This window comes from Pinus tabuliformis, chromosome X, assembly GCF_031772625.1.
Source record: "Pinus tabuliformis cultivar Carrire ecotype Pingquan chromosome X, CPIR1, whole genome shotgun sequence".
NCBI classification, from domain to species: Eukaryota; Viridiplantae; Streptophyta; class Pinopsida; order Pinales; family Pinaceae; genus Pinus; species Pinus tabuliformis.
In genome coordinates, this window is record NC_142308.1 from 675,613,042 (window position 1) to 675,637,108 (window position 24,067).

The 24,067-nt window shown below is 38.4% G+C and overlaps 1 protein-coding gene across 4 annotated transcripts in view; it reads right to left on the reverse strand.

The window, feature by feature from the left end:
• The window catches only part of LOC149141786 (uncharacterized), a 209,235-nt gene that overhangs the window by 137,465 nt on the left and 47,703 nt on the right, over window positions 1–24,067 (reverse strand). For 3 of the 4 annotated variants that reach the window (XM_089453113.1, XM_089453114.1, XM_089453116.1), the window contains 2 exons: window positions 3,260–3,401; window positions 2,966–3,102 (listed from right to left, as the gene is read on the reverse strand). In XM_089453113.1, the coding sequence (XP_089309239.1) occupies window positions 2,966–3,102; window positions 3,260–3,401 (279 nt within the window). Of the gene's footprint in view, window positions 1–2,965; window positions 3,103–3,259; window positions 3,402–4,011; window positions 4,324–24,067 lie in introns of all 4 variants that reach the window. The other variant, XM_089453115.1, reaches the window with a different exon arrangement.

Sequence of the window (24,067 nt, forward strand, 5' to 3'; positions counted from 1 at the left end):
AAGACCCCTGAAGGCATCGAAATTGCTGCACTTGTGTTTAATGATGGCTTCTGGAAAGATGCCGAAGAGATTATTGTTGTGACGGAGTCCCTTGTTAGAGTTCTCAGGTACTTTTAGTCTTTTAACTTTTTCATTTTTTAAATTTCATTTCAAGCTTCTTTTTATTTACAATGTTTCATATTTCTTTAAATTTGAATGCTTGAACTTTCAGGATGGTTGATGGTGACAAACCCCCTATGGGTTACATTTATGAGGCGATGGATCTCGCAAAGGAGGCCATCAAAAGAAGATATGGGGATGATGAGACAAAGTATATGCCTCTTTGGGACATTATAGATGCACGTTGGGATAGGCAATTGCATTCCCCCTTACATGCTGCTGGGTACTTCTTAAACCCACAATATTTTTATGATAAGAGAAAATTTAATGAGGATGGGGAGATTGGCAGAGGACTTATGACATGCTTGGAAAGGTGCTTCCCTGATCCAGAACAACAAAATCGTGTCTTTTCCCAACTACAAGATTATAGGGCACCATCTAAATTGTTTGCCTATACCAGTGCTATAAGACAAAGGTCAAAGATGTTGCCAGGTACCCAGCTTGAAGGCTTCATCAATTCATTAAATTTGTTTAAACTTTATTTTGTATGTTAAATGTTTTATTAAATTTTCTTTTCTTTTTAAGTTTTTACTATTTACTAATTTGGTACTTCTAGTCTTCTACTCACAAACCCTTACCACTTGCTAGGTCTTTGGTGGCAAAACTTTGGTAGTGATACGCCAGATTTGAAGAGATTTGCCATTCGAATCTTAAACCAAGCATGCAGTGCTTCAGGTTGTGAACGCAACTGGAGCATGTTTGAGAAAATACATTCTAAGAAGTGCAACCGATTGACACAAAAACGCTTGAATGACCTTGTATTTGTCCATTACAATCTACGACTTCACAACAAACAAATACAAGGTGAGATTCGAGAGCTTGAATTTGAAGGTTTCATAATCTAGTTCGTACTTTAAAAGTTTAAAGTTCAAACTTCAAAGTGAAATTTTAATTCACATTTCAATGTCTCATGATAATGACAGGTATGGATCATTCACCAATCGACCTTGAAGAGTTAGATTTGCAAGCTACAAATGCGGCAGAATCGGTTCAAATAGATGAGCCTCCTCTTTTCAGCCTTCATGACTTGGAGAACTTTGAGATTCAAGCAAGCGAAGGAGTGGAAGGAATCACTTCTAGTTCTCACTCTTAAGAGTCTTAGACTCTTAGTTGCTGATTTTTTTCTGATTAGTATGCAGTTTTTAACTTTTTTGTAAACTTTTAGAAGCATATGCTTCTAAGGACTCAAGACTCAGTGCTTTGGATCATGTGTGGACTCATAACATATATGAGATACTTATTTATTCATGATATTTTGGACATCTATTGATATTATGCATTGTTTGGACATACCTTTACCCAATATTAATGAAAAATGGTTTTTTTAATTCAATATGTGTATATTTTTATTTAATGAATTTGCCGATTTTTTCCCGATTTTTTCCCGATCCAATTAAAACTCTTCGCTCTTTTGCCTCGCCGATTTATTGCCGATTCCGAGTCTGGTAACATTGTGAAAAAAGAAGGGGCTTTGATCTTGACTCCACGCCTTGGAAAGGTATAAGCACAAACACGCTAAGCCACAGCACAGCCACCATTTTTACTCAACTCATTTTATTTTCTATTTAGATAAAAATAAAAAATAAAAAACATTTTTCTAACTTGTGCCTAACCTTTCACCTCAAAAGGCTAATGAATCCTTGGAACTTCGCTAAGTATCTATCCTTTTTATCCAGGGAAATTGTTGCCCTCTGTCTTCTGCAAATAAATCATATTTCACAAGCATATTTTGAGATTTTTGTGGATCTGTAGTAACAGCAAATCTTCTGTGATCGGTGGAAATCCTCACTCAAGGATTTGGGCAAGCATGTTTTCAAATTTCACCCTTGTTTATTCCAGATCTGAATTTTATTGTTTATAATTACTTTCTGAGGTAAAAATCTACTTTCCAGGTGGATATAAGTTGCATATTTCTTGCTGGAAATTTTCTGCCCCACCTTTTTTCTGCAAGGAGATTCCAGATTGCTTGAAACCTCATTTTACTTGCAGATCAGAAGTGCAGAGTTGTTTTTCTTTATTTCTGACTCGATGCCCAAACTCTCCCACCGACAGATCTACTGATCTAGTGTACTTCCACACTTATGGATGACCTCAAAGGGCACTTTGGCTTGCTGGTTTTCTGCCTTTTACTATTTTTGCAGGTCTGAAAAGTTCAGAACAGCAACATAGTTGTCCATTTACAGCCACTTATCAAGAGGTAATCAAGGAAATCATCTCTCATCTGGTAAGGGAATTAATCACTCAACCTTGTGTTGTTCTGAGTCTGAGGTTTAAGTGGTTTTCTGGTTGTTGATCTACGTTTATTGCAGTTCTATTTCATATTCCAGATTAGTAAAGTGATTAATAACTCTTACCTTCACCATATATATAGCATCTAGGCAGTTGTCTGCTGATTTTGGATGAAGTTTTGCGTGTTTGGTTTAGGGAAGCCTCCCTTGGCTTTAGTATGAGTTGGCTTAAAGAGTGGGGATACTGTGCCAAGGTGACAGTGGGCACTTATCCTGTGTGGTACCAACTTAGCACCTTGATGGATCTTATTAAGACCGCTAAATCGGGCAGTAGCACAAACCACAGGCAAAAACAAGGTTTGGGAGGGTGTGCCAATATAGGTGACAACACAACAAAGCTTCAAAGGATTAGAGAATAAATTACAAGATTTTCATTTTAGTAAATCAATAATAAGGCAAAAGTGTACAAAGTACATAATGAAGAAAATTCTTTGTATAGATAGCACTGATAGCCTAGCACTGAGTACATTATGAAGAACATCCCTTGTATATTCCAAGAATCGAGTTAGTAAACTCACATCACATTCTGATACAGATGTACATTTGAAGCCTCCATGCCCAGGGCAGGGTTCACTGAAAGTTATGTCTACCAGAATATTCACAGCATTTGTAAAACTCTCTGCAGCACTGACGGAAGCTGTTGGGGGCACAGTATCTGCAACATAAGAGTACATTCATTCAATTTATAAGCTACCAATTCTCAAGGTGATTTGTCCACATGCAGCACAAACTAAAACATCAAGCAGAAAATGAAAACAGATCCCTCCAATGAAAATATAGAATTCTTCTAAAGACTATACACAGATGCTTACCAACAAACCAACTGTAAATGGAGGAATTATGCTCTCCAGTTGATGCAGTGACATTCAGACTAAATGTGTGCTCTTCGTTCACCGGAACATTCATTATCAGGATACCCCCAGCATAACATGGATTAAGAACCTTGGCATCAATCTGCTCAAATTTGGTAATCAGGTCTTTTTTGAGTAAACTTATTGTGTCATAAACAAAGGCATATTCCCAACAATACATACTGACCACGCAAGCAATCTGTCATCATTGCATTCTAGTAGACAATTAAAGAATATTCAGATATGCACTATTAGATGGCTCAAATACTCTAGCATGTATTTGAGTATATACATTTGCATACTTGTAAATTTTTTTAACATGTGCCACAAACATTTTACCATGGTCCTAGCATGAGTACCACTAGACTACAACAGGAGACAACGCAAAAGAAAGAATATAAGTTATTGTAAACACGTTTCATATGGATACACATAATACATATTACAAACTAAGAAGCGGTAGAACAGATGGAACTATATGTGCATTAGTGACTTCAAGGATATTAATCTGTGTCATAAGGTTAGCAAAAGTTTGAGAGATTGGAAGACCACCAAGATCTAGTGGGTCAATGCAAGACAGAGTAATTAGGAAGTCAAGATGAAGATAGATGAAAATCAGTACACCAACAATGAAAAGCCAAAGGTTGAGTAATACATGCAGACATATATCTGTTTTCTATTCAAACCGCATTATAAAAGGAAAATGGCTGTACCTCATAAGGTGTTCCATTGTCGTAGTATATGGAATTATATAAAGCATAACAGAGTTCATTATCCAGTGTACATACAACATTGTTAGAGGAATCAGAATAACCACTGGTGGGATCCCAAATAAATCAATTGTATCTGCAGCTCTTTCTTTTTTCTGCTTCGCTGTCCGAATATTTGAACAGAAAATGTATGCCTAGTATTGCATAAGCTTTGTTTCCCTTTATCTTCTCCAGTTTAATAATTCTAGCTACGCATTTCTCTTTGTGGTTGCACATTGAAACTATGGATACATAGTTGCAAGTGAAAATCCATTGCTTCGAGTTCATGCCAACAATATAAAACACAGATGTGTGAATACTTTATATAGAATGCTGCCAAGCTAAGTCTTCACTGTAACTTTCTTTATGCATCAATCTCAAAAAACTGTGAACACTGTTAACAAGGGAGAGAAGAAATCATTAACGTAAAACGCCATAGGCCCCTATTATACGGTATACCCCTAGAGCGGATCCCAATAGAGTTGACATAAAATGTTAATTGCTCCTCTAAATGATGAATTGTATTTCACAGATCCCATGGTTTGCTTTGAAAAAAAAAAGAGTTAGAAGGACTATGCAGAATTCCAAGCATTAGTAAATATCAATGTTTTATAACTCAGATTCAACCTCGAATCAGTGGAGGGTCAACTTGAACTCAACTAAGACACAGCCATGACTCAGACTAGTTTGAATTTAATCACTTGGTTAACTAAAAATACATAAAGTATTTAAATTTTAATGAAAAATATATAGTTTATAGATTCCAAACCATTAGAGGCAAAATACGCAAAATCTGTTCATGTATATTCCCAACCAATAGAGGCAAAATACACAAAACCTGCTCATGTATATCCCATGAGTGTGATTATATTCAAATTGCACTGACTGCAAATTGCAATACATATCAGAAACAAAATACATATTCAATGAGGCTCTGAATGGCCTCCAGAGTCCAAAAACATGCTACAAGCTACTTGCCTACTAGGCTACTACAAATCACTAATCAAAATGATCAATCATCAAACTCATCACCACTACTGGAAACAGGATCCTCAGCATGAGCTACAAGGTAATCCTCTGCCTCCGAGTGTCCAGACTTGTGGGACTTCTTATGGACATCTGCAACTGCAGTACTAGTACTAGTAGGTGTGAGGCAAATAGAGGTGGGTGTTGAGAAACCAAATCAAAATGATCAATCATCAAACTCATCACCACTACTGGAAACGGGATCCTCGGCATGAGCTACAAGGTAATCCTCTGCCTCAGAGTGTCCAGACTTGTGGGACTTCTTATGGACATCTGCAACTGCAGTACGCGTACTAGTAGGTGTGAGGCAAATAGAGGTGGGTGTTGAGAAACCAAGTGAAGTGTAGAATAGGCTTGATTTCTCTTTCTTGATAATTACTTATGAAAGTTAAATCTCTTCTTATTACTTCTTATGTGTTCTTCATCAAGCAATTATACAAGTAACAAATGTTCAAACTTTCAAGAAAAACAAAGAGACAAGACACACCAAAATTAGGAACCAAACCAGGGAAAATCCCCACAAGGGGGAAAACCCAACAATCCTTCTCTTATAGAATCAGATCAAAATGAGATATCCAAGACCAAGACCAAGACAAAACTGCAACTAAAAATGCGAAGTCTAGCCCTCGTACAAGTCACCTCCAAGAGTCAAAGTCAATGCAGGGCAAACATGGTCCAATTCTGGTCATCCTGAAATTTCGGTCCTGAAATTTTGGGCCTGCTGTAGGACAGAAAATTTTGGCCTGTTCACAGAAATCATTTCTAGAAATTCCACCTAGAAATGACTTTATTAAAATAATTAATCTTTTCTTAATGGTACCTAAGTCTAAACTTAGGAAAATTGATTAATTAAAGGGTATTAATTAGGTCATGGTGAGAATCTTCTAGAAGAAAACTTGGATCGATTTATAGTTAATCTTAGCCATCGATTATGTTTTAATCTTGGCCGTTGAAGCCTCAACAAGAGATTATAAGAAGAAATTCGATGGGGTTTGGAGTACACACTTGAGAGACATGGAATTCAATTTTGCTGGGAATCGAACTCCAAAGTAGCAACAGTCAGTTGCCGAAGGTGATTCAGTGAAGTCGAAGTAGTGAGGGAGGGGCAAGGATAGTAAGGCCGGAAGGAAGTTTCTGCAGTCCAGTGAGTGCATAGCAAAGAGGCAGTGAGTGCCACAGAGAGGCAGCGCAAAGCAGAGAGGCAGCGTAGGGCAGAGAAGAAGCGCAAAGCAGAGAGGCAGCGCAGGGCAGAGAAGAAGCGCAAAGGTTCAAAGGGAGATCTGTATTTTGCTGAGGAGAAGTCAAAATTCAGTGCCAGAAGTCGGAGTGGGAGCCCGAAGGCCAAGAGGATCGATTTTCTAGATAGTAGTTGATCAGTTAGCGAGAGAGACGCTAGTCTGAGTTGTGGGACATAGATCTGTGTAGGCTAACACAAAGCCAGCAAGTGGCAGCTCATCTTGAACCAAGGTCAGTGTCGAATTACAGGTGGGAGTGAGATTTTTCTCACTAGATCTCCTGTCAGTTATTTCTCTGTATGGAAGGCTAGATTTGAGCTTCCATATTTTTTGTACCCAGATTTACTACTGCATAATAAATAAAACCCTCAATTGTTGCACCAGTTCTCCCAAGTTGGGTTTTTCCCGGGACATTGGTCCAAAAATAACAGTGTTATTTATGTGTGTGATTCTATTCTTCTAGCATTATTTTTCTTCCGCAGTATTGTATTTGTGAAGGTTGCAGTGTATTAGTTTCGATATTTACCGTAGAATGCACTAAATTTGTTCAAGTTATTTAACAAATAGAAGAAACTTAATCAGTTGTTGCAATAGGATTCGGGGTTTCTGAATTTTCACATGGTATTAGAGCATAGATCATAAGTTGGAGAGCTCAATAGCGGAAGGAAGTAAGAATTTCGAATCTCTGCAGAGGCAACAGTTCGAAACCCTCAAGAGGCAACGCAGTCCTTGGGCCAGGAGGGTCAGTTTCTAAGGAAAATTTATTTCTCTGAGAGAGTCAACAGAGAAAACATTTTCCAGATCAGGGGTTACCAGAAGCAAAGGGAGATGTAGTGTTTTTCCTTGTAGAGCAGATCTTCAGTTGGGATGCAGTTATTTTGCAGCAATTTCCTAGTGTAAAATAGTGTGAGGAGGAAGGAAGAGCACACACGGAGGGACTTATTTTCTCAGGAGACTCTTAGCCAAGAAGTTCGAATTTTCCTAGCAGAGAAGCAGTAGTTGTGAGTAGATTTTCCCACTCCAACAGATAATGTGAAAAGTCATTCAGCAGTTGCACAGAGGAGAAGAGGAGGAATTCGACATTTCTGCAGAGATGGCATTAGAAGGGCTGAGAGATCGGGATCAATTGGAAGGAGCCTCCAACTATGTGATCTGGAAGGCAAGAATTTATTGTCTTCTAGATGAGTACGATCTCAAAGCTTATATCAATGTCATGGTAACTGTACTCGCAAGATGCAGATCCACTTAAGGCCTACAAGAAGGAGATGGTGAAGGCAAAGAGGCTGATTCTCGATGGGGTTCGAGATCACGGGGTGTCTCACATAGCTAACAAAGATATTTCTCGGCAAATGTGGGAAGCACTTGCCACACTATACAAGGGATCTGCCAAGCAGTGGAAGATGTATCTTGAGGAGAAGCTAAGATGCACGAGGATGCAGAAAGGGGAGCGTATAGACCCATTCCTTACTAGGCTTCAGGATATCCGAGATCAGTTGTCTGCAGTAGGGTCAACGCCTCAGCCTACTGAGTTGGTGCAGTTTGCTCTAAACAGTGTTTCCGAAGAGTGGCAAGTCTTCGTCCAGAGTATTATGGGCAGAGAAAAGTTGCCAAACAGGGATCATATGTGGGCTGATCTACAGCAGTAGGAGACGAAGCGAGATTTGGTGAAGACCACCATCACTAGCAGCAGCAGCAGCAGCAGCAATGGGACGAAGCAAGTAAAGGAAGAGGAGGATGTAGCCCTCACATCAAAGGGGCAACAGGAGCAGCGCAGGAGGAAGGACATTTCCAAGGTGAAATGCTTCAAATGTGGTGAGCTTGACCACTACAGCACTCAATATCCTCTCAAAAAGAAGGACAAGGACAAGGAGGAGAAGCGGGATCAGCAGGTTGCATCCGCGGAGATTGACAGGGTGTTCTCCAAAATGGAGGAAGAGTTCCCCATGATCACCAGAATACCTCCAGGAGTGAGGTGGGGTGATTCGGTTTTGTAGCCCCAGAGAGCTACAAGATGGGTAGGATTATTGAGAAGGTCCACCTCATGAATCAATACCTTGCTACGAGAGCCCATAGCATGCAGTAGCAGGATGGATCAGTGGCAGATGGTGCAGTCAAGTGCCAGAGTGACAGATGCAATAGCTAGTAGTGGTCAGATACTAGGCAGCGCAGATGTAGTGTTGGCAGCAGTTCAGCAGGGCCAGCAGCAACACAGATGGAACGTTTATCAAAGTTTTGCAGTAGTTGGCGGACAGCAACAGCTAGACATCAGCAGCGTAACAAGTGGTGGTGCAGAGACAGGTGTTGCTTCAGAGGGTTGCAACGCTAGAACACATTCCTCACTAAGAGGGTGTGTTGGTTTTTGTAGCATCAGATGTGTTCTAGCCACGAAATTTTGTGATAAGGCTAGAATACATGTATTTTCCATAACCCAGAAATCGTTTCTAGAAATTCCATCTAGAGACGACTTAATTAAAATAATTAATCTTTTTTTAATGGTTCCTAAGTCTAAACTTAGGAAAACTAATTAATTAAAGGGTATTAATTAAGTCATGGTGAGAATCTTCTAGAAGAAGACTTGGATCGAATTCTAGTTAATCTTAGCCATCGATTATGTTTTAATCTTTGTCATTGAAGCCTCCACAAGAGATTATAAGAAGAAATTCGATGGGGGTTGGAGTACACTCTTGAGAGACATGGAATTTGATTTTACTGGGAAATCGAACTCTAGAGTAGCAGCAATCAGTTGCTGCAGGTGATTCAGTGAAGTCAAAGCGGTGAGAGAGGGGCAGGGATGGTAAGACCAGAAGGAAGTTTCTCCAGTCCAGTGAGTGCATAGCAGAGAGGCAATGAGTGCCACGGAGAGGCAGCGCAAAGCAGAGAGGCAACACAGAGCTTCAAAGGGAGATTCGTATTTTGCTGAGGAGAAGTCGAAATTCAATGCTAGAAGCCGAAGTGGGAGCCCGGAGGCCAAGAGGATCGATTTTCCATATAGGAGTTGATCAGTTAACGAGAGAGTCATTGGTCTGAGTTGTGGGACGTAGATTTGCGTGGGCTGACGCAGAGGCAGCACAGAGGCAGCAAGGGGAAGCTCATCTTGAGCCAAGGTCAGTGTCAGATCACCAGTGGGAGCGAGATTTTTCTCACTGGATCTCCTGTCAGTCATTTTATTGTATGGAAAGCTAGATTTGAGCTTCCATAGATTTGTACTCATATTTACTACTGCATAATAAATAAAACCCACAGTTGTTGCACCGGTTTTCCCAAGTTGGGTTTTTCCAGGGACATTGGTCCAAAAATAATAGTGTTATTTATGTGTGTGTGATTCTATTCTTCCAGCATTATTTTTCTTCCGCAATGTTGTATTTGTGAAGGTTGCAGTGTATTAGCTTCGATATTTACCGTAGAATGCAATAAAAAAATTGTTCAAGATATTTAACAAATAGAAGAAACTTAATCAGTTGCTACAATAGGATTCAAGTTTTCCGAATTTTCACAGTTGGGTCATCTATTAGCAGGTACTTTAACCATTCTTGCAATCATGTGCTTTCATTTAATGTTATAGGCATAATAATATGGATCATGTGGCAAATTGGACAATTGGTTGATCTCAACTATATTCTTGTTCCCACACTTCACTAGGGGCGTGAGTCTTTGACTCTAGTCAACTAAGACCTCCTCTAAGACCTTAGGGTTTAGGAAGGGCACTACAGGGGAGGCATAGATTGATATAGTGTGTCCAAGGTCATCCATACTTTTCATCTCTCCCAGTTATCCATATCCACTCTTTGTGCTAGTAGTCATTGGCCATTGGGATTGGCACCTTTTCATCCACATCCTTGAGTCAAGGCCCGGAAACATGGCCCCAAAGGTTGATGCAACTGAAAGAAAGTTAAAAGCGTACAAAGCCACAAAGAAAGAAAATATAAAATGCAAAAGATGGTTGGGACATTGTTTAGTGCGTGGACAAAAGCCTAGCACGAGCTCTACCCTCATTAGCCATCACCCAGTTCCTCAAGCATTTAATGCTTCAAAAAAAGAAAGAAACTCTTGAAAGTCCCACCCCAGATGAGCAAGAAACTACTACATCTTAAAGGAGTATTGGAAAAATATAAAAGCAAGCTTGGGCTCCTAAGCTATGCACGAAACAAAGACAAATCAATAAAGTAAGAGGCGCACCAAATGGGTCGAAAAAGGAGGCTGAGGAAAGGGGTAGCTCATGCCACAACAATTGCTCCCTCTTTACATCAATACACTCAGGATGTTAGACCCCATTAGCTGGTCTCATGACTGTGGCACCTGCCTGAAGTCTCTCACACTCCATGACCACCATTATAACACGATCCAATGGATTTATGGGCTAACCTAGGGCATGTCACTCCCCTTGGGGGCTAGAAACACCTAATAGGATTGTTGACCTAAGCAATCCTAACATAAGTGAGGTAACTTGTTTACAAGTCCTGATCTAGTTAGACATTTGAAGGTGAGTTTTGTGTGAAGTATTCTTGTGCCCTTAGCATTAGATATGGTCCACTATGATGCTTTAATGGTTTTTGTCCCTAATGATGTTGATCTCACTTGATCTTGAGAGGTTTGTGTAAGGTGGTGTTCTAACATCAGGAGAGGGTGTTCTAACATCAGGAGAGATCCCTGAAGGGATGGGCTTGACCCTCTTCAGCACCACTCCAGAGGATGTTTTGTCCTAGTTTGAGAGCAAAGATGACCTTGACGCTTCACGATTGCCCACCAATGATGAGCGTTGGCCTTTGATAAGATTCCCCATGGTACTACACCCCTTCATGTACCTCCAAATGTTGAAACGCTAAGCCATAGATCTTGGGTGTTGTGGACTACTTAATGATGTGCCCAAATGGACCCAAGACGCTCCCAAGCTGGCCTTGACCCCGTTTGATGAACATTGCTTCTTTTGGAGCCCAAATAAGAATGATTGTTGTTGCACTCTTTTTCTCAAAGTTCCAAGGAAGCAAATTTGCCAAAAAAGAATTGAAAGGATCAGATCCTCAATCAATTGTTTATTGAGTCATTGTAAACCCATTTTGCAAATTTATAATGTAAATGATGCTAGTAATACCGTGTGTGTATGTAGCAACCTAGGTAAGCCTATTATTTTGGCGAGAGTTTCATCATAGGAGGTTTTTCGTCTCCTTGATTCATTTGTCTCTAAACACATATGGGCAGCAAAGTTTTTCCCTCTAGCCCCACCCCAAAGCTAGGGTGGAATTCTTCGTCAACGTCTTAAGTGAATCCTAGTGTTATAGTCGAGTCTTATGTAAAAGTGATTTGGGAGTAATTTAAGCTAATTGGCTCAATTATTTTATTACAAATCACTTGGTCTACTAGATCATATTGTGCCGTAGAATTGGGTAATTTATTTGAGGGTCTATACCAAACGGGTATCCCCCCTTTGAGGGTTGAACTGTAAAAAATCTTATGTAAAAAATATTTTAGTGCACCTTCCCTCATACTTAGAAACCATGGCTAAAATATTAGAGGGTGAAAAAAATTATTAATCTCCTGAAGTGTCAATTAATTAAATTTTCTAGCAAAATTAAATTAAAATCCTAAGCCAGAAATTTAATTAATTAGAGTCAAAATTAAATGTCTAGAGAAATTAAATTTTCCTAGTGGAAAAATTCGTGGGTCTCAAAAGAATTAAGTTTTGGAGGTCCCCCACCAAGGGAATATTGGAAATTTCGAGGAAAATTGGACCTTTGCACCTTGGTGGTTAAGTCAAAGTCAACATTTTGAAGAAATTAGCTCAAAATAATTAATTTTTAGCTTATAAAAAATGGGTTAAATGAGAAATTCGAAAATTCCTCAAATATAATTATTTCAATAGCAAAGATTAAAATTTGATCAAAGATTGTCCACATGGGGTAGCTCAAGCGGCAAGGGCCGTGGAAATGAAGTCTCACCAAACCGGAAGTCTTGGGTTCAAATCTTGGGCTACCCTTCCCCCGTAGAGGGGTACATAATGGACATGTAAATCGGAGAGTCCCACCCCAGCTTACAAAAAAAAAAAAAAATGATCAAAGATTTATTGACAGAAGAGATTATTTTAACAAAGGATCAAGCCACTAGTCGTTATTTTTCCACATTGAGAATTTATCTATATAGAGAGAGTCATTTGAGTCTCAAGCCATCAGATGTTTGGCTAAAGAAATTCTACAGAAAAACTAATGTACCGCTACAGTCCCGGTGGGAACATTAATTGAATCATAATAAAGACTTTGGGGCGCAGTTCATGGTGTTTATTGTCTACTGATTTGTGGTACATGCTGGCTACAAGCATTCCTATATTGTGCTTAAATATTTTTAAAGTTTGTTTTTCATTAGATGGAGATAACATCATTCTATTGGTAGATTTTGTGTTTATATTAGGTAATTTGAGCTAATAAAAAACGGGTTAAATGAAAAATTCGAAGATTCATCGAATATAATTATTTCAATAGCAAAGATTAAAAGTTGATCAAAGATTTATCGACGGAAGAGATTATTTTAACAACGGATCAAGCCACTAGTCGTTATTTTTCCACTTTGAGAATTTATCTATATAGAGAGAGTCATTTGAGTCTCAAGCCATCAGATGTTTGGCTAAGGAAATTCTACAGAAAAATTGATGTACCGCTACAGTCCCGCTAGGAACATTAATTGAATCATAATAAAAACTTTGGGGTGCAGTTCATGGTGTTTATTGTCTACTGATTTGTGCTACGTGCTGGGTACAGCCATTCCTATATTGTGCTTAAATATTTTTAAAGTTTTTTTTTCATTAGATGGAGATAATATCATTCTATTGGTAGATTTTGTGTTTATCTTAGGTGATCTGATTCGCCATATGTCTAACAAGTTTTCTTGAAGAAATTATATAATGTTTGCAAGTTCCCTAATCCTCGGGCTCCAAGTTCACAAACCGTGCACATAGGCTGACCTTGTTTCAACTCCAAATATTTATATGGTTTATTTAATGTCACTAAGGTTGTAGCTTCCATTAATTCTTAGAAATACATGTCATTTATCAAAATATTTCTAAAAAAAATATTTCTCAAAAAAAGCCTTGTATATTTGTACATTTGTAAATTATTTTGTATAATAATTTTGCAATTTATTTTTTCTAATTGGGGCTTCGGGGTTTTGAGAATTTTTGTATATATTAGGGTTTTGGGCATTTGTGAATTTATTTTTGTAGGTGTGATCAAGCAAGAAGAGCTGGAATAGAGTTAGATCTAGGCCCTTGAGGGTAAGATCTAGCCTCTAAAAATTTTTGCAGGGCTAGCCATTGAATAATTTGTAGTAAAATTCAGATCTAATACAAATTAATTTTTCTGAAGCAAGGGTTTCAAGTTTCAACCCTCCTGAGCCCAGATCTAGCCTCCTCAAGGCCAGAGTTTCCCTCTATAGCCCCTGCATCAACCTTCCATCCCTCTATGTCATCTTTTCCAACCCTAAAAGCCTCTACGGGCCTCGGCCTTACCTTTTAGGCCCTGCGTCAACGGTTTTAGGCCCTTTTAGGCATTGTCATAGGCCTTTAAGGCCTTGGCCTCCCCTACTAGGCCTGGCCTGTCATAGGCCTTCCCTGCCCTCTCGTCCTCCTTCATTTCCCTTCTTCCCTTATGCTCGAACTCCCTCCTCCTCCTCGGCCTCTGTCCTGCCCCCTATCCCCTGTGGCCCCCTCCTTGTGGCCTAGCGGCATAGCCGCAAGCCTAAATTAGGCCTTGACCTCCTCTTTTAGGGCACCCGCAAGCCCTAGGGTCTCTAAGGCCCCAGGCCACAGGCATATAGGACCTTTCGACCCCTTCCTTGAGCTAGACAACATCCTTATAGGCTTGTTGTAGGACTATTCAGGCCTCCCTTCCATTTCCTTAGGTTTCCTAGGCCTCTCCAGGCCTTTCTTCCATCTTCTTTGCCCCTCCTTGGCCCTAAATTGACCTCTGCTCATCTCTGAAATTTTTTGTGTCTGAAGTTTAGTGTGTTATGCAGAAAATTTGGCTCTAAGTTGGTGTTTTCAGGTGACAAAATCATTGGAGATATTTTGGCAAATTTGGGCAAGTGATCTACAAGGCCTTGGGCCTAGGCTTTGCTCTCTAATCCCTCATTTTATCTCTGTTTTGCTACAGCTGTAATAAATTATTTGTAACGGTGATATAACTGCCCTAAAAACATATCTAAGTGGTCTAAACACCTCAAAATTTGCATAATAAAATTTCTAATTTTTGGGCACTTGGGCATTGAATAACTAGCCTAGATCTACTTTTTAGCCTGCTGGAATATCTCTGCATAACTGTGAAATCAGATCTGATATTTTCTTAATATTGCATCTTAAAGGGCTAAAAAATCATATTTTTCAGTTGGGCGAGCTTACTCTAGCATTTGGACACATTTTGGCAAAAGTTATTGCACTAATAGCTCATTGTTGATTTACTTTTCTTACTGCTGTAATATGTATTTCAGATCTGATATAACAGAGTGTAAAACATCATAAGAAGGATAATTAACTTGTTTTTACATTGGCAAGTTATTAGGCATCTCATTGATCATATACGGTTACTATATGCTTACTATCTCTTGGATCTAGATTGGTTTACTTCTTGTTGTCCTAGCTTCATCATAACTAGTTATTTCATGATTTATTTGGTTCATGGTGGTTTATGTTAAATTCCAGCAACTGTTTGTTTTATGTTAGATTCGAGAATTTGTTAACTTGGCACTAAAATCACTCAAAACATCTATCTTCTAATCTCATTGATAAACTAAGTCACTTTGGCATAAGATCTAATTAACATTGTGGTTGAAACATTTGCTCTAAGTTAAGTTCATAATATGTGCTCTTTCATAATCTTAAGAAGCTTTGGTAACTTTATGACTTGTCTTGAGAAATTGGCATCTTAAGTTTTATTTCAATTGAGCACCTTTCAGTATTGGCATTGTCTAAGAGCATAATTGTGGCATAAGATTGTTAATCGAATATCTAGAGTAATTGGCATCTTGTGGATCGGTACTCTCCACAAGAGAGTACTAATTAACATTGTGGTTGAAACATTTGCTCTAAGTTCATAATATGTGCTCTTTCATAATCTTAAGAAGCTTTGGTAACCTTATGACTTATCTTGAGAAATTGGCATCTTAAGTTTTATTTCAATTGAGCACCTTTCAGTATTGGCATTGTCTAAGAGCATAATTGTGGCATAAGATTGTTAATCGAATATCTCAAGTAATTGGCATCTTGTGGATTGGTTAACCGCAAGAAAGAGCCAATTACTCGAGATATTTGATTAAAAATCCACTAAGTTGATTGGCACTTTCTTGGATGTAAGATTGCATTTGATTTACAAGTACTCTTGTCTATAAACACAACCCCTTTCAAATGTAGTGGAGCAACAAAGAGAACATTGCACTTTGTGATAACCTAGTCCCAAAACTTCCTACAACTTTAAAATCCCATGTGACATGTTCAATTATTTTTGGTTTGTGTCAAATTCTACAACATATACTTATAAGCCTAGTCCAATGAAATTGATTCTTAACTACGAGTTGTCATGAATTTCATGCTATCTAAAGACCTCATTCTTACAAGAAGAATGTGAGTACTAAATACCTTGACACCCCCTATTCCACTATAGTTCATGAGCATGGACATTCCATTTCTTATTGAGGTGATCTACTATTGATCATGTTGGTTAGAACTTGTCAAAGAGTTCCTTTGCTTGGTAACATGTGTTCCCAAAAGATCATTTCCAAACCTTCCAAATTGACCCACAAGAATCCAAATTCAATTTGGAATAAACAATCATATGGAATCATCTAACATAGTCCCATTCAAGCAAGATGATCAACAACCTACAGTTGTTTGGAGTAATTAAGATCCCACCAAGATAACCACATACCTACACCCTTGTCCCACAAATTGCTAAATGTATAAAAACATTTCCTTGCTAACCATTTTCCTACAAAGGCAAGGAAACCCAAATAACCCTTTGCTCGTAAAAAATACCCAAATTGAACATGTAGCCAAATACCAACCTCAAAAATAGTCCATTTAATCCCAATCATTTGTTTGGAGACCAATTTCCATGCCTACCATGTCCTCTTACAAACATGGAACTAGTAATCATAAAAGCATGAATTGCACCAATGATATCATGGAGATTAAAAGGGCCAAGAATAGATGCTACATGTGTGGCATTTTAGATTTGGTATCACATGATACTTTGTCATGTGACATTACCACTCATTGCGTAAACAACTTATTTGATAGCTAGCACAATTCCTTAAGCATAGAATTTTAAAAAAAAAAAGTAACCAAAAAAAAAAAATTGTCAAGCCAAGACCTTCATCCTTTTAAGTTAAAATGCATATATCACATTAAAGGGGAAAAGGCAAGAATCATAGAAAACATGACTTGCAACAAATATTTTGATCGTGAAGGTTATATGACATACAAGAGGAATATCTCAAGTGACCCAACACTAAAGCTTGTCGTCCCTCTTGTGTAAAACCTAAATCCAACAAATTACGAGATGTGCATCAAAACATAAAGGGATGCCAAGGACCAAATAACATGTCCTTATAAGAATGCTTTGTTACATGCCTATTACAATCAATGCCCATCTCCAATGAAAAGCTCCCACGTCTAGGTAGTCTCGAGATGCCTCTAGCCATCTACTGTCAAACAAGCAAGATTTGAACAAGATCATTAGGTAGGGCATTTATAGACAATACATTCAAGTCACTTGGGCAAATCTACCCTATAGGCTCAAACCCAAGATGGCCTTCTCTACAAAACATTTCATGGAGGTGACAGATGACCTCATTATCGGACCAAACTATAAACTTTGCCACTAGATGCATACCTTCAAGATCCATCTTGGCTCATTCTAATCGGCTTTAGGTGGAAGACAATCACTATATTCCACAAGCAAACAAGGCTTGTCAACTCTATCACCGACCACCACAAGAGACCATGATCATGAAGCATTTCATTTTTTGATGCCCTATCTATTATGACATCCAAGATCAATACCACTAAATTTTCAAGCAATCCTAAAAGGCCCTCTCCATCTTCTTCACATATCCATACTAGCAACGCTTGGCTTTATACATAAAGGAGGCTTCCAAGCTCCAATCTCTTATTCTCAAACCAACCCCACAACCAAACACTACTAGGACAATCACCTCCTTATCAATGCTCACAAATGGAAGCACCAAGAGGTAGGGTAAAAGTAGTTCCGCCTCAACTTCTAGATTTGTGAGATCTCAAAAAGACCCTTGACCTTCATCACATCAAATCCTTCAACAATGTTGGATCCAAGCTGAAAACAATTCTTACATTCTCATTAGACTCCCTCCTTCCCACTCATTTAGATCTCAAAAGAGAGTGACCTCTTCTAGGTAGAGCATGTTGTACCCAATCTTCTAGTTCATCCAAACAATCCTCCATTAGGGGTTTCTTCACTTCGACCTCAAATGGTAGGAGGGATCTGCCTACTGTCAATACAAATTCATAGGCTAGGAGCTTCTCCTCCACGTCCTTATTAGCAAGAATGGCCACCTCTAGGCATTAAGCACATTGTCCAAGCACCCCTAGCTGAGAAATTTCTCTCACACAAGTTCTTGAGAGGGGTCCTTTCTTCTCTATTACTCCCAGTGATTCCTAAACAATAGACTTTAGACTCTAGGTCTTTGGCCTCAGATATTAGAGACATTTTAAAAGGAATTGCACTCACACTCCCACTATGTGTTGTATTTGATGTACCTAGCAATCTCTTTGGCCTATTTATGGTCACTTGTTGGACATAACTAAAATTATTAGGCATTGATAATGAGAGAAATTAGGCACTAATACCATTGGAATTTAAAGATATTAAGTCTTACCCTATGCAAACAAACACACAAAAGAGTTTGATGGAAGTATTTGCTTCATCAAAACATGCTTCCTAGGTTTCCTAAACGTGCATTGAACTTTGATACATGTTGACGTTTTCTTGCCATCTTTCCAAAGCCAAGAGGCATCCGTGGAAGCTATATAGCTAGGAAAAGATGGCCTTTTGGAGGTTCCTTGTATAATGTAGTGAATTGTTGCTTCAATGACTAGTTGTACCTTTAAGAGTTGAGCTTTTCTTGCTGGTCATATCACTGAAAGCTTGGAGTGTTATCAGTTGAACAATGTCCACGAAGAGAGACCCTTTGGAGAAGAGTCTAATGTTGAATTTTGGTAGCCGAGGTCGGCATTCAAGTCAGCCCTTAAAGGAAAATAAAAAGGAGAGAATTGAAAATTAAAATTTGAATTTATTTTGCCTCCAAAAGTCAAGTTGATTCTAACTATTCAAGTCGGCCTAGCCCAAGAGACACCTTTTGGGGCACCCCTAAACTACTATATATATTAGCACTTGACCTCCTCATTTGAAGTGGAATTTGGATCATCATATCATCTAATCTTTTGTTCACACATGCGAAGGAATAAGTATTTTGAGGTTAAGTCGAGCTTGTGGGCATTTGTTTGACCGGCATGGACCGATTTTTTAGGGAAGGGTTTGACCGCAATTTCTGAGGCTTTCTGGCCAAATTTGTGTGAAGCTTCAGGAGGTCAAAATTTGGCTTGTTTCTAGGTAGTTTGACTGCAAGTTGACAAAGATTATTTTGGGTAGTTTGACTAGGTTTGACCTGTGTTAGATTTGTCGTTAACTTGACCTAGCTTGGCTTGGAAAATCAGATTGTACATTTGTTGAATTGATCAATTTCTGCTAAGAAAAGATTGTTGGGTTTTTCCCTAGTTAGGATTTTCCTAGGGTAAAATTTTGTGTCTATTGTGTTTGGTTGTCTCTTCAAGATCCTACTGTCATTATTGTTGAGATTTTCTATGTATAATTGCTTAATGATGAATGTGACATAAGATGAATTAATTAAGATATCATTGGAAAGCAATTATCGAATTATAAGATCTTGAAAAATCAACATGGTATCAGAGACTAGGTGGAAGGGCAGCGATTAAAGAGACTTGAAGAAGCTAGTCTACAAACAAAGGGAGCTTGGGGTCATGTTTTTTAGAACAAATTATGTGATTTGAAGACAAGTTATATCTTTGTGAAGGAGGTCGAGTATCCGCCTAAGCTTTGACTGTTGAACCATGAAGAAGAGTTTCCAAAACTAGTATATGTCTACTATTTCGTGAAGAAGCATGTGACAAGGGATCAAAAGGCCTCAATGTTGATTGCAAAGAATCAAAAAGCCTCAAGAGGGCCGAAAGGCCTCAATGTGACAACAATAGAGGTCGAGACGCCTCAGAAGGTGGCCAGGAAGTGCGAAGTTACCTCAGGCCTATGGAAAAGCCAACAAGGTCATTGTTGAGTGCAAATTTCTTAATTCTGGTTGATAAAGGAGGCTAATACGTATAGTGATAGAGTTGGGTCTAAATGTCTAGATTATAGAGGGCTTGTTTAGGCCTACTCTCAAGGGAAGTCTGAAGACCTTTTATGATGCATCTTAAGGACATTTGGAGAGCATACCTACAGTTGACATGGAGTCAAACTCTTGTTTACTATCCAATTTAAATGTGATCAAATTCAATGACAAGAATGATTGTTGAGACAGTCTACAATTCGAATAATTCAAGCATGACATTTGATGTGATTTGAAGTTATTAAGTACTAGCACAAATCTGCTTTTGACATGGAGTGGCTAAAGAAGAAGAATTGCCAAATATTTTGTTTGTGCCCTAGAGAAGGCCAAAACCTCTACTCTATAAAACCTGTGAATAGAAATTGTTGTTGATTATTTTATAAAGGAAGTCTAGCTTGAATAGGACCATTTCAAGTATCACATGCTTGTGTCACTTGAAGGTTGTTGCTTGCACATATATTCAGGATCGGTTGATGAAGCAAGTTTTGGAAGACATTGGAATGCCATGGTCTTATTCCCTCTTTTGGAGACATCTTACTTTCATTGAAGATTAGGATCGACCTACAGTTTTTTTTGTCTTTGTTGACATGGTAGTTAAAGGGGTTGAACAAAATTCTAGAAAGCAGAGTAGCAGAGATGTTGGTCGACTAGCCCAGTCAACTCAGATCAAGCAAATTTAAGTTAGTCGATGATCAGGTGCTCAGTATTTACTATTTAGCTCAAAATTCAAAGTTCTTAGATTGGCTCGAAGACTATATGGTTGTGTTTGTCTCGTCAAGACAATCGCAATGCAATTCGTTTCATTGAAAACAGAGTCCGGATGAAGGAGAAAAGGCCTATTGTTCGTTTTCCTAAACAGCTAAAAAAATGCAGAATGGGACAGAATGATGACATGGCAGTCCAATCAGCAAGGGGAATCTTCTTCAGTTTTCGCCCAATGGGGCTATGACAAGTGTCACCTCCGGATTCGCCAGTTTGTCTCAGGGAAGGTGAAATTGCCTAATTGGCCTTTAAGGTGGAATTTGATTTTTATTTATTTATATATATATATATATATATATATATATATATATATATATTATTATATTATATTATATGATTATATATATATATATATATATATATATATATATATTAATTTAAATATTAAATAATAATTATTTAAACTCACATTCCATATTAACTAAAGTCCAAAAGTATGGCATATCGAAATATTTCAAATGCACATTTCTTTTTATGTGACATGGTATAAGTTTAAACTATACAAATCTTTGTATATAATATGGCAAAATTAACGTGATGGGGGAGGGCGGGTTTGAACCTGTGACCTCCCCCTCATAACACTCATGCCTTACCAACAAGCTACGACCGCATACATTGAAATGGACGGCAACGCATGTATATTTAATGCCAAATTGATTGCTGACGACAGGGAATGAGGGCCAGCCCCTCTCCATGCGACCTTAAACATGTGACCGAGGGCCAACGCTAAGCGCGTTTAGCGCCATAATTATGGTTAACTGCTAATTAACTCTCTGTTAATGACAGATTAAGTTGGCAGAGATTTTGGAGGAGCCACCAAATCCGGAACTGCCACCAAATTTGGCGGACTTAACTGGAGTCTCTCCAGATTTAGCGGAGGTTTTGTAGGAAAAATTGGTTTTGCCATAACTGAGGCAATTCTCAGCCAAATTTCGAAAATGAATAGTCATTTTTGGCTAATTGGCATGCTAGGAACTCATTGGAGCAGGTTGCAGAGGCAAAAGAGGTCATCTACAGGTGTTTTGGTCACTTGAATATTTTTTAAGCCTAGGGCCACCAGGTGTTGGAGGCCATTCCTAGAGCAGCTGATAACCAAATTGAGTAAAAAAAATAGTCATTTCTGACAGATTCGAATGTTTTGAACTCATTGGAACAGGTTCCAAGAGTATTCGATACATGTAATAGCAATTTGAATACTATTGAAGCTAATACAAAGGCCCACACTATGAAGTTGGACCAAGGAGATGTAACCCAGGAGGGGTGAAGTCCTTCAACAAAAATGTGTATTGAGCTCTGTTATTTGTGCTTGCTGTGTTTTTATATGTTGATATTCAACCATTTAAATTCATGCTTTTAAGTTCATGCAAAACACTAAATTTCCCCAAGTTAGATGAATTGACAATCACATGCTCATGGATAAACTCTTTATGGATAAGCAAACCAAAGCAAAGAAAATTTTATATCTGGAAATGATACTAGCATAGCATCAACTAGCAATCAATTTCAGATCAGTCGACAAGCTTGTGAAGTCGATGACTAAGTTGGATTAAGTATGGTCGACAATTAAACTATAATAACTATCTCTACATGGTATAAATAGAGATGTGAATGCATCAATGTATCGGTTCCGATAGGCTTTTAAGAGATATAATACAAAGTGTCCTTCTGTTGGTTCTCCACGACATTTGTCTCTTATGTTTCTCTTTACTTATGTGCTTTGCTATGTGAATGCTTGATGTCCTTACTATTGGTAACCATGCATACTTTTCCTTAGATTATAACATTGGTTTCGTTGTCATTGTTTTGGACTCGAGTCATAAAAAAATATGCAAGCATAAATGTTAACATTAGAAGAGATACAATTGTGGTGGGAGACGAAAATCAATAACTACTTGAAGAACTATGCGAGAAGGAACAAACTGTCATTAGCAGAAGCCAAGGCCATTTTTTCACAGAAACGCGTGAATGGTTTATTGAAGGTTCCCCGACAGAAATCAAGAAATTTCTCGACTAAGTTGTTCATGAAAAAACCTCAAAGTGAATTTGATGCCCGACTTTTATCAAAGCTATCAAACATCGGTCAACAAATCTGCACGAGCGAGTCGAGTCGATTTTGGATGATTTTTGCGAAGAACGAGCAATAGAAGAAAAAACCTCTATTGAACATATCAAAGCTAGGTTCTTCGACGATTTGCATGATAGTTTCTTTTGCTCAATTCCCACCCTTCTACATAAGTTCCTCCTCGACAAGGGTGCGGGTCATATCGTCGAGTACCAACCTCCGTCGCAGACTCCAATAAACATCGACTAACAACAAAGGCAAACCGACAGGAGGAACTTCCTTGACACCTAGAGTAAAGATACAAAAGAAGCTTGGGATTACCTTTTAAGCAAATAAACATGGTTGCTACGTACTCCCTCGGTAACCGACACAAATTCGAGTAGGCATTAGGGGAGATAATGAGTCGTGAGAAATAAAAGAAAAAGAAAAAGAGAGAAGTAAAGTTGGATAAGTAGATAAAAGCTATAAAGATGGAAGTAAGAACATCGACTGCCAAAAAACAACAACAAGAAAGTACCCGACAAAAGAATAATCGACAATATAAGCAGTCGACCGATATCCAGAAAATAGCAAGGGACAAAAGACAACAACAACGCGAACAAATAAGGGAAGAGTACCAGAGGACGAAAATGCAAAATCAAGAATGCGTGAGTGAAGATGCATGGGACTCCTCAAATGAGTTGAGAGGCGTACCACCACCCGCTCTGAAAAAACATAATGGTCTACAAATAATTCCTATAAGCAAGTAGACACAATGGAAATTGATGAGTCTAGTCCTGCAATACGACAAATTCCGACTGTATTAATAGCAAGTCCCACCATTAGAGAATTCCTTCAACAAACATCACACAATTATTCAAACATACCTGTTGTTTGGCATAACGAAGATGAAGAGAGAAATCAACAAGAAGTCATAAACCCTGACAAGAATCAACCAAGCAGTGAAAATAAAGAAATTGAACAAGTACTTCTCCAACTTAGTAATCTCATGATCGTAACCCCCTTGTCGCAATTCATATTCGTTGAAAAAGTCGAAAGTACAAATATAGTCAGCGAAGAGTCGTGAACCAGAGTAAGTCATTTTACCAAATATATAGACAGAGCATGCCAGACTAACGAGTCATTTTTGGAAGACAATGTTGATAAGCAAGAAAGCAACACACCTTTGAGCAATCGACACAATGTCAATCTTTTCGTCAACGACCAGTCAAGTAATATTCGAACATCTGCAACATCGAAACCCCTCTTAACTAAAATGGGATTTAACCACATACCCCTCTACGAGGGCAAATGAAGATCCTAAAAAGCATTGGTTCGTTTGTGAGAAATTATGTTATACAAATGACAAAACTGACAAGGATAAACAGATGGCTCAATTTGCAATAGCCTTGAGGAAACGTGCACTAACATGGTTCATGATTCTTACTGAGAAGTAACCAAAATAAAATAATGAAATTAAAACCAACTTTCTCACTTTCTTCAAGGCCCAAGATGTAAAACATTTGGTAGCACAAAAGTTAAA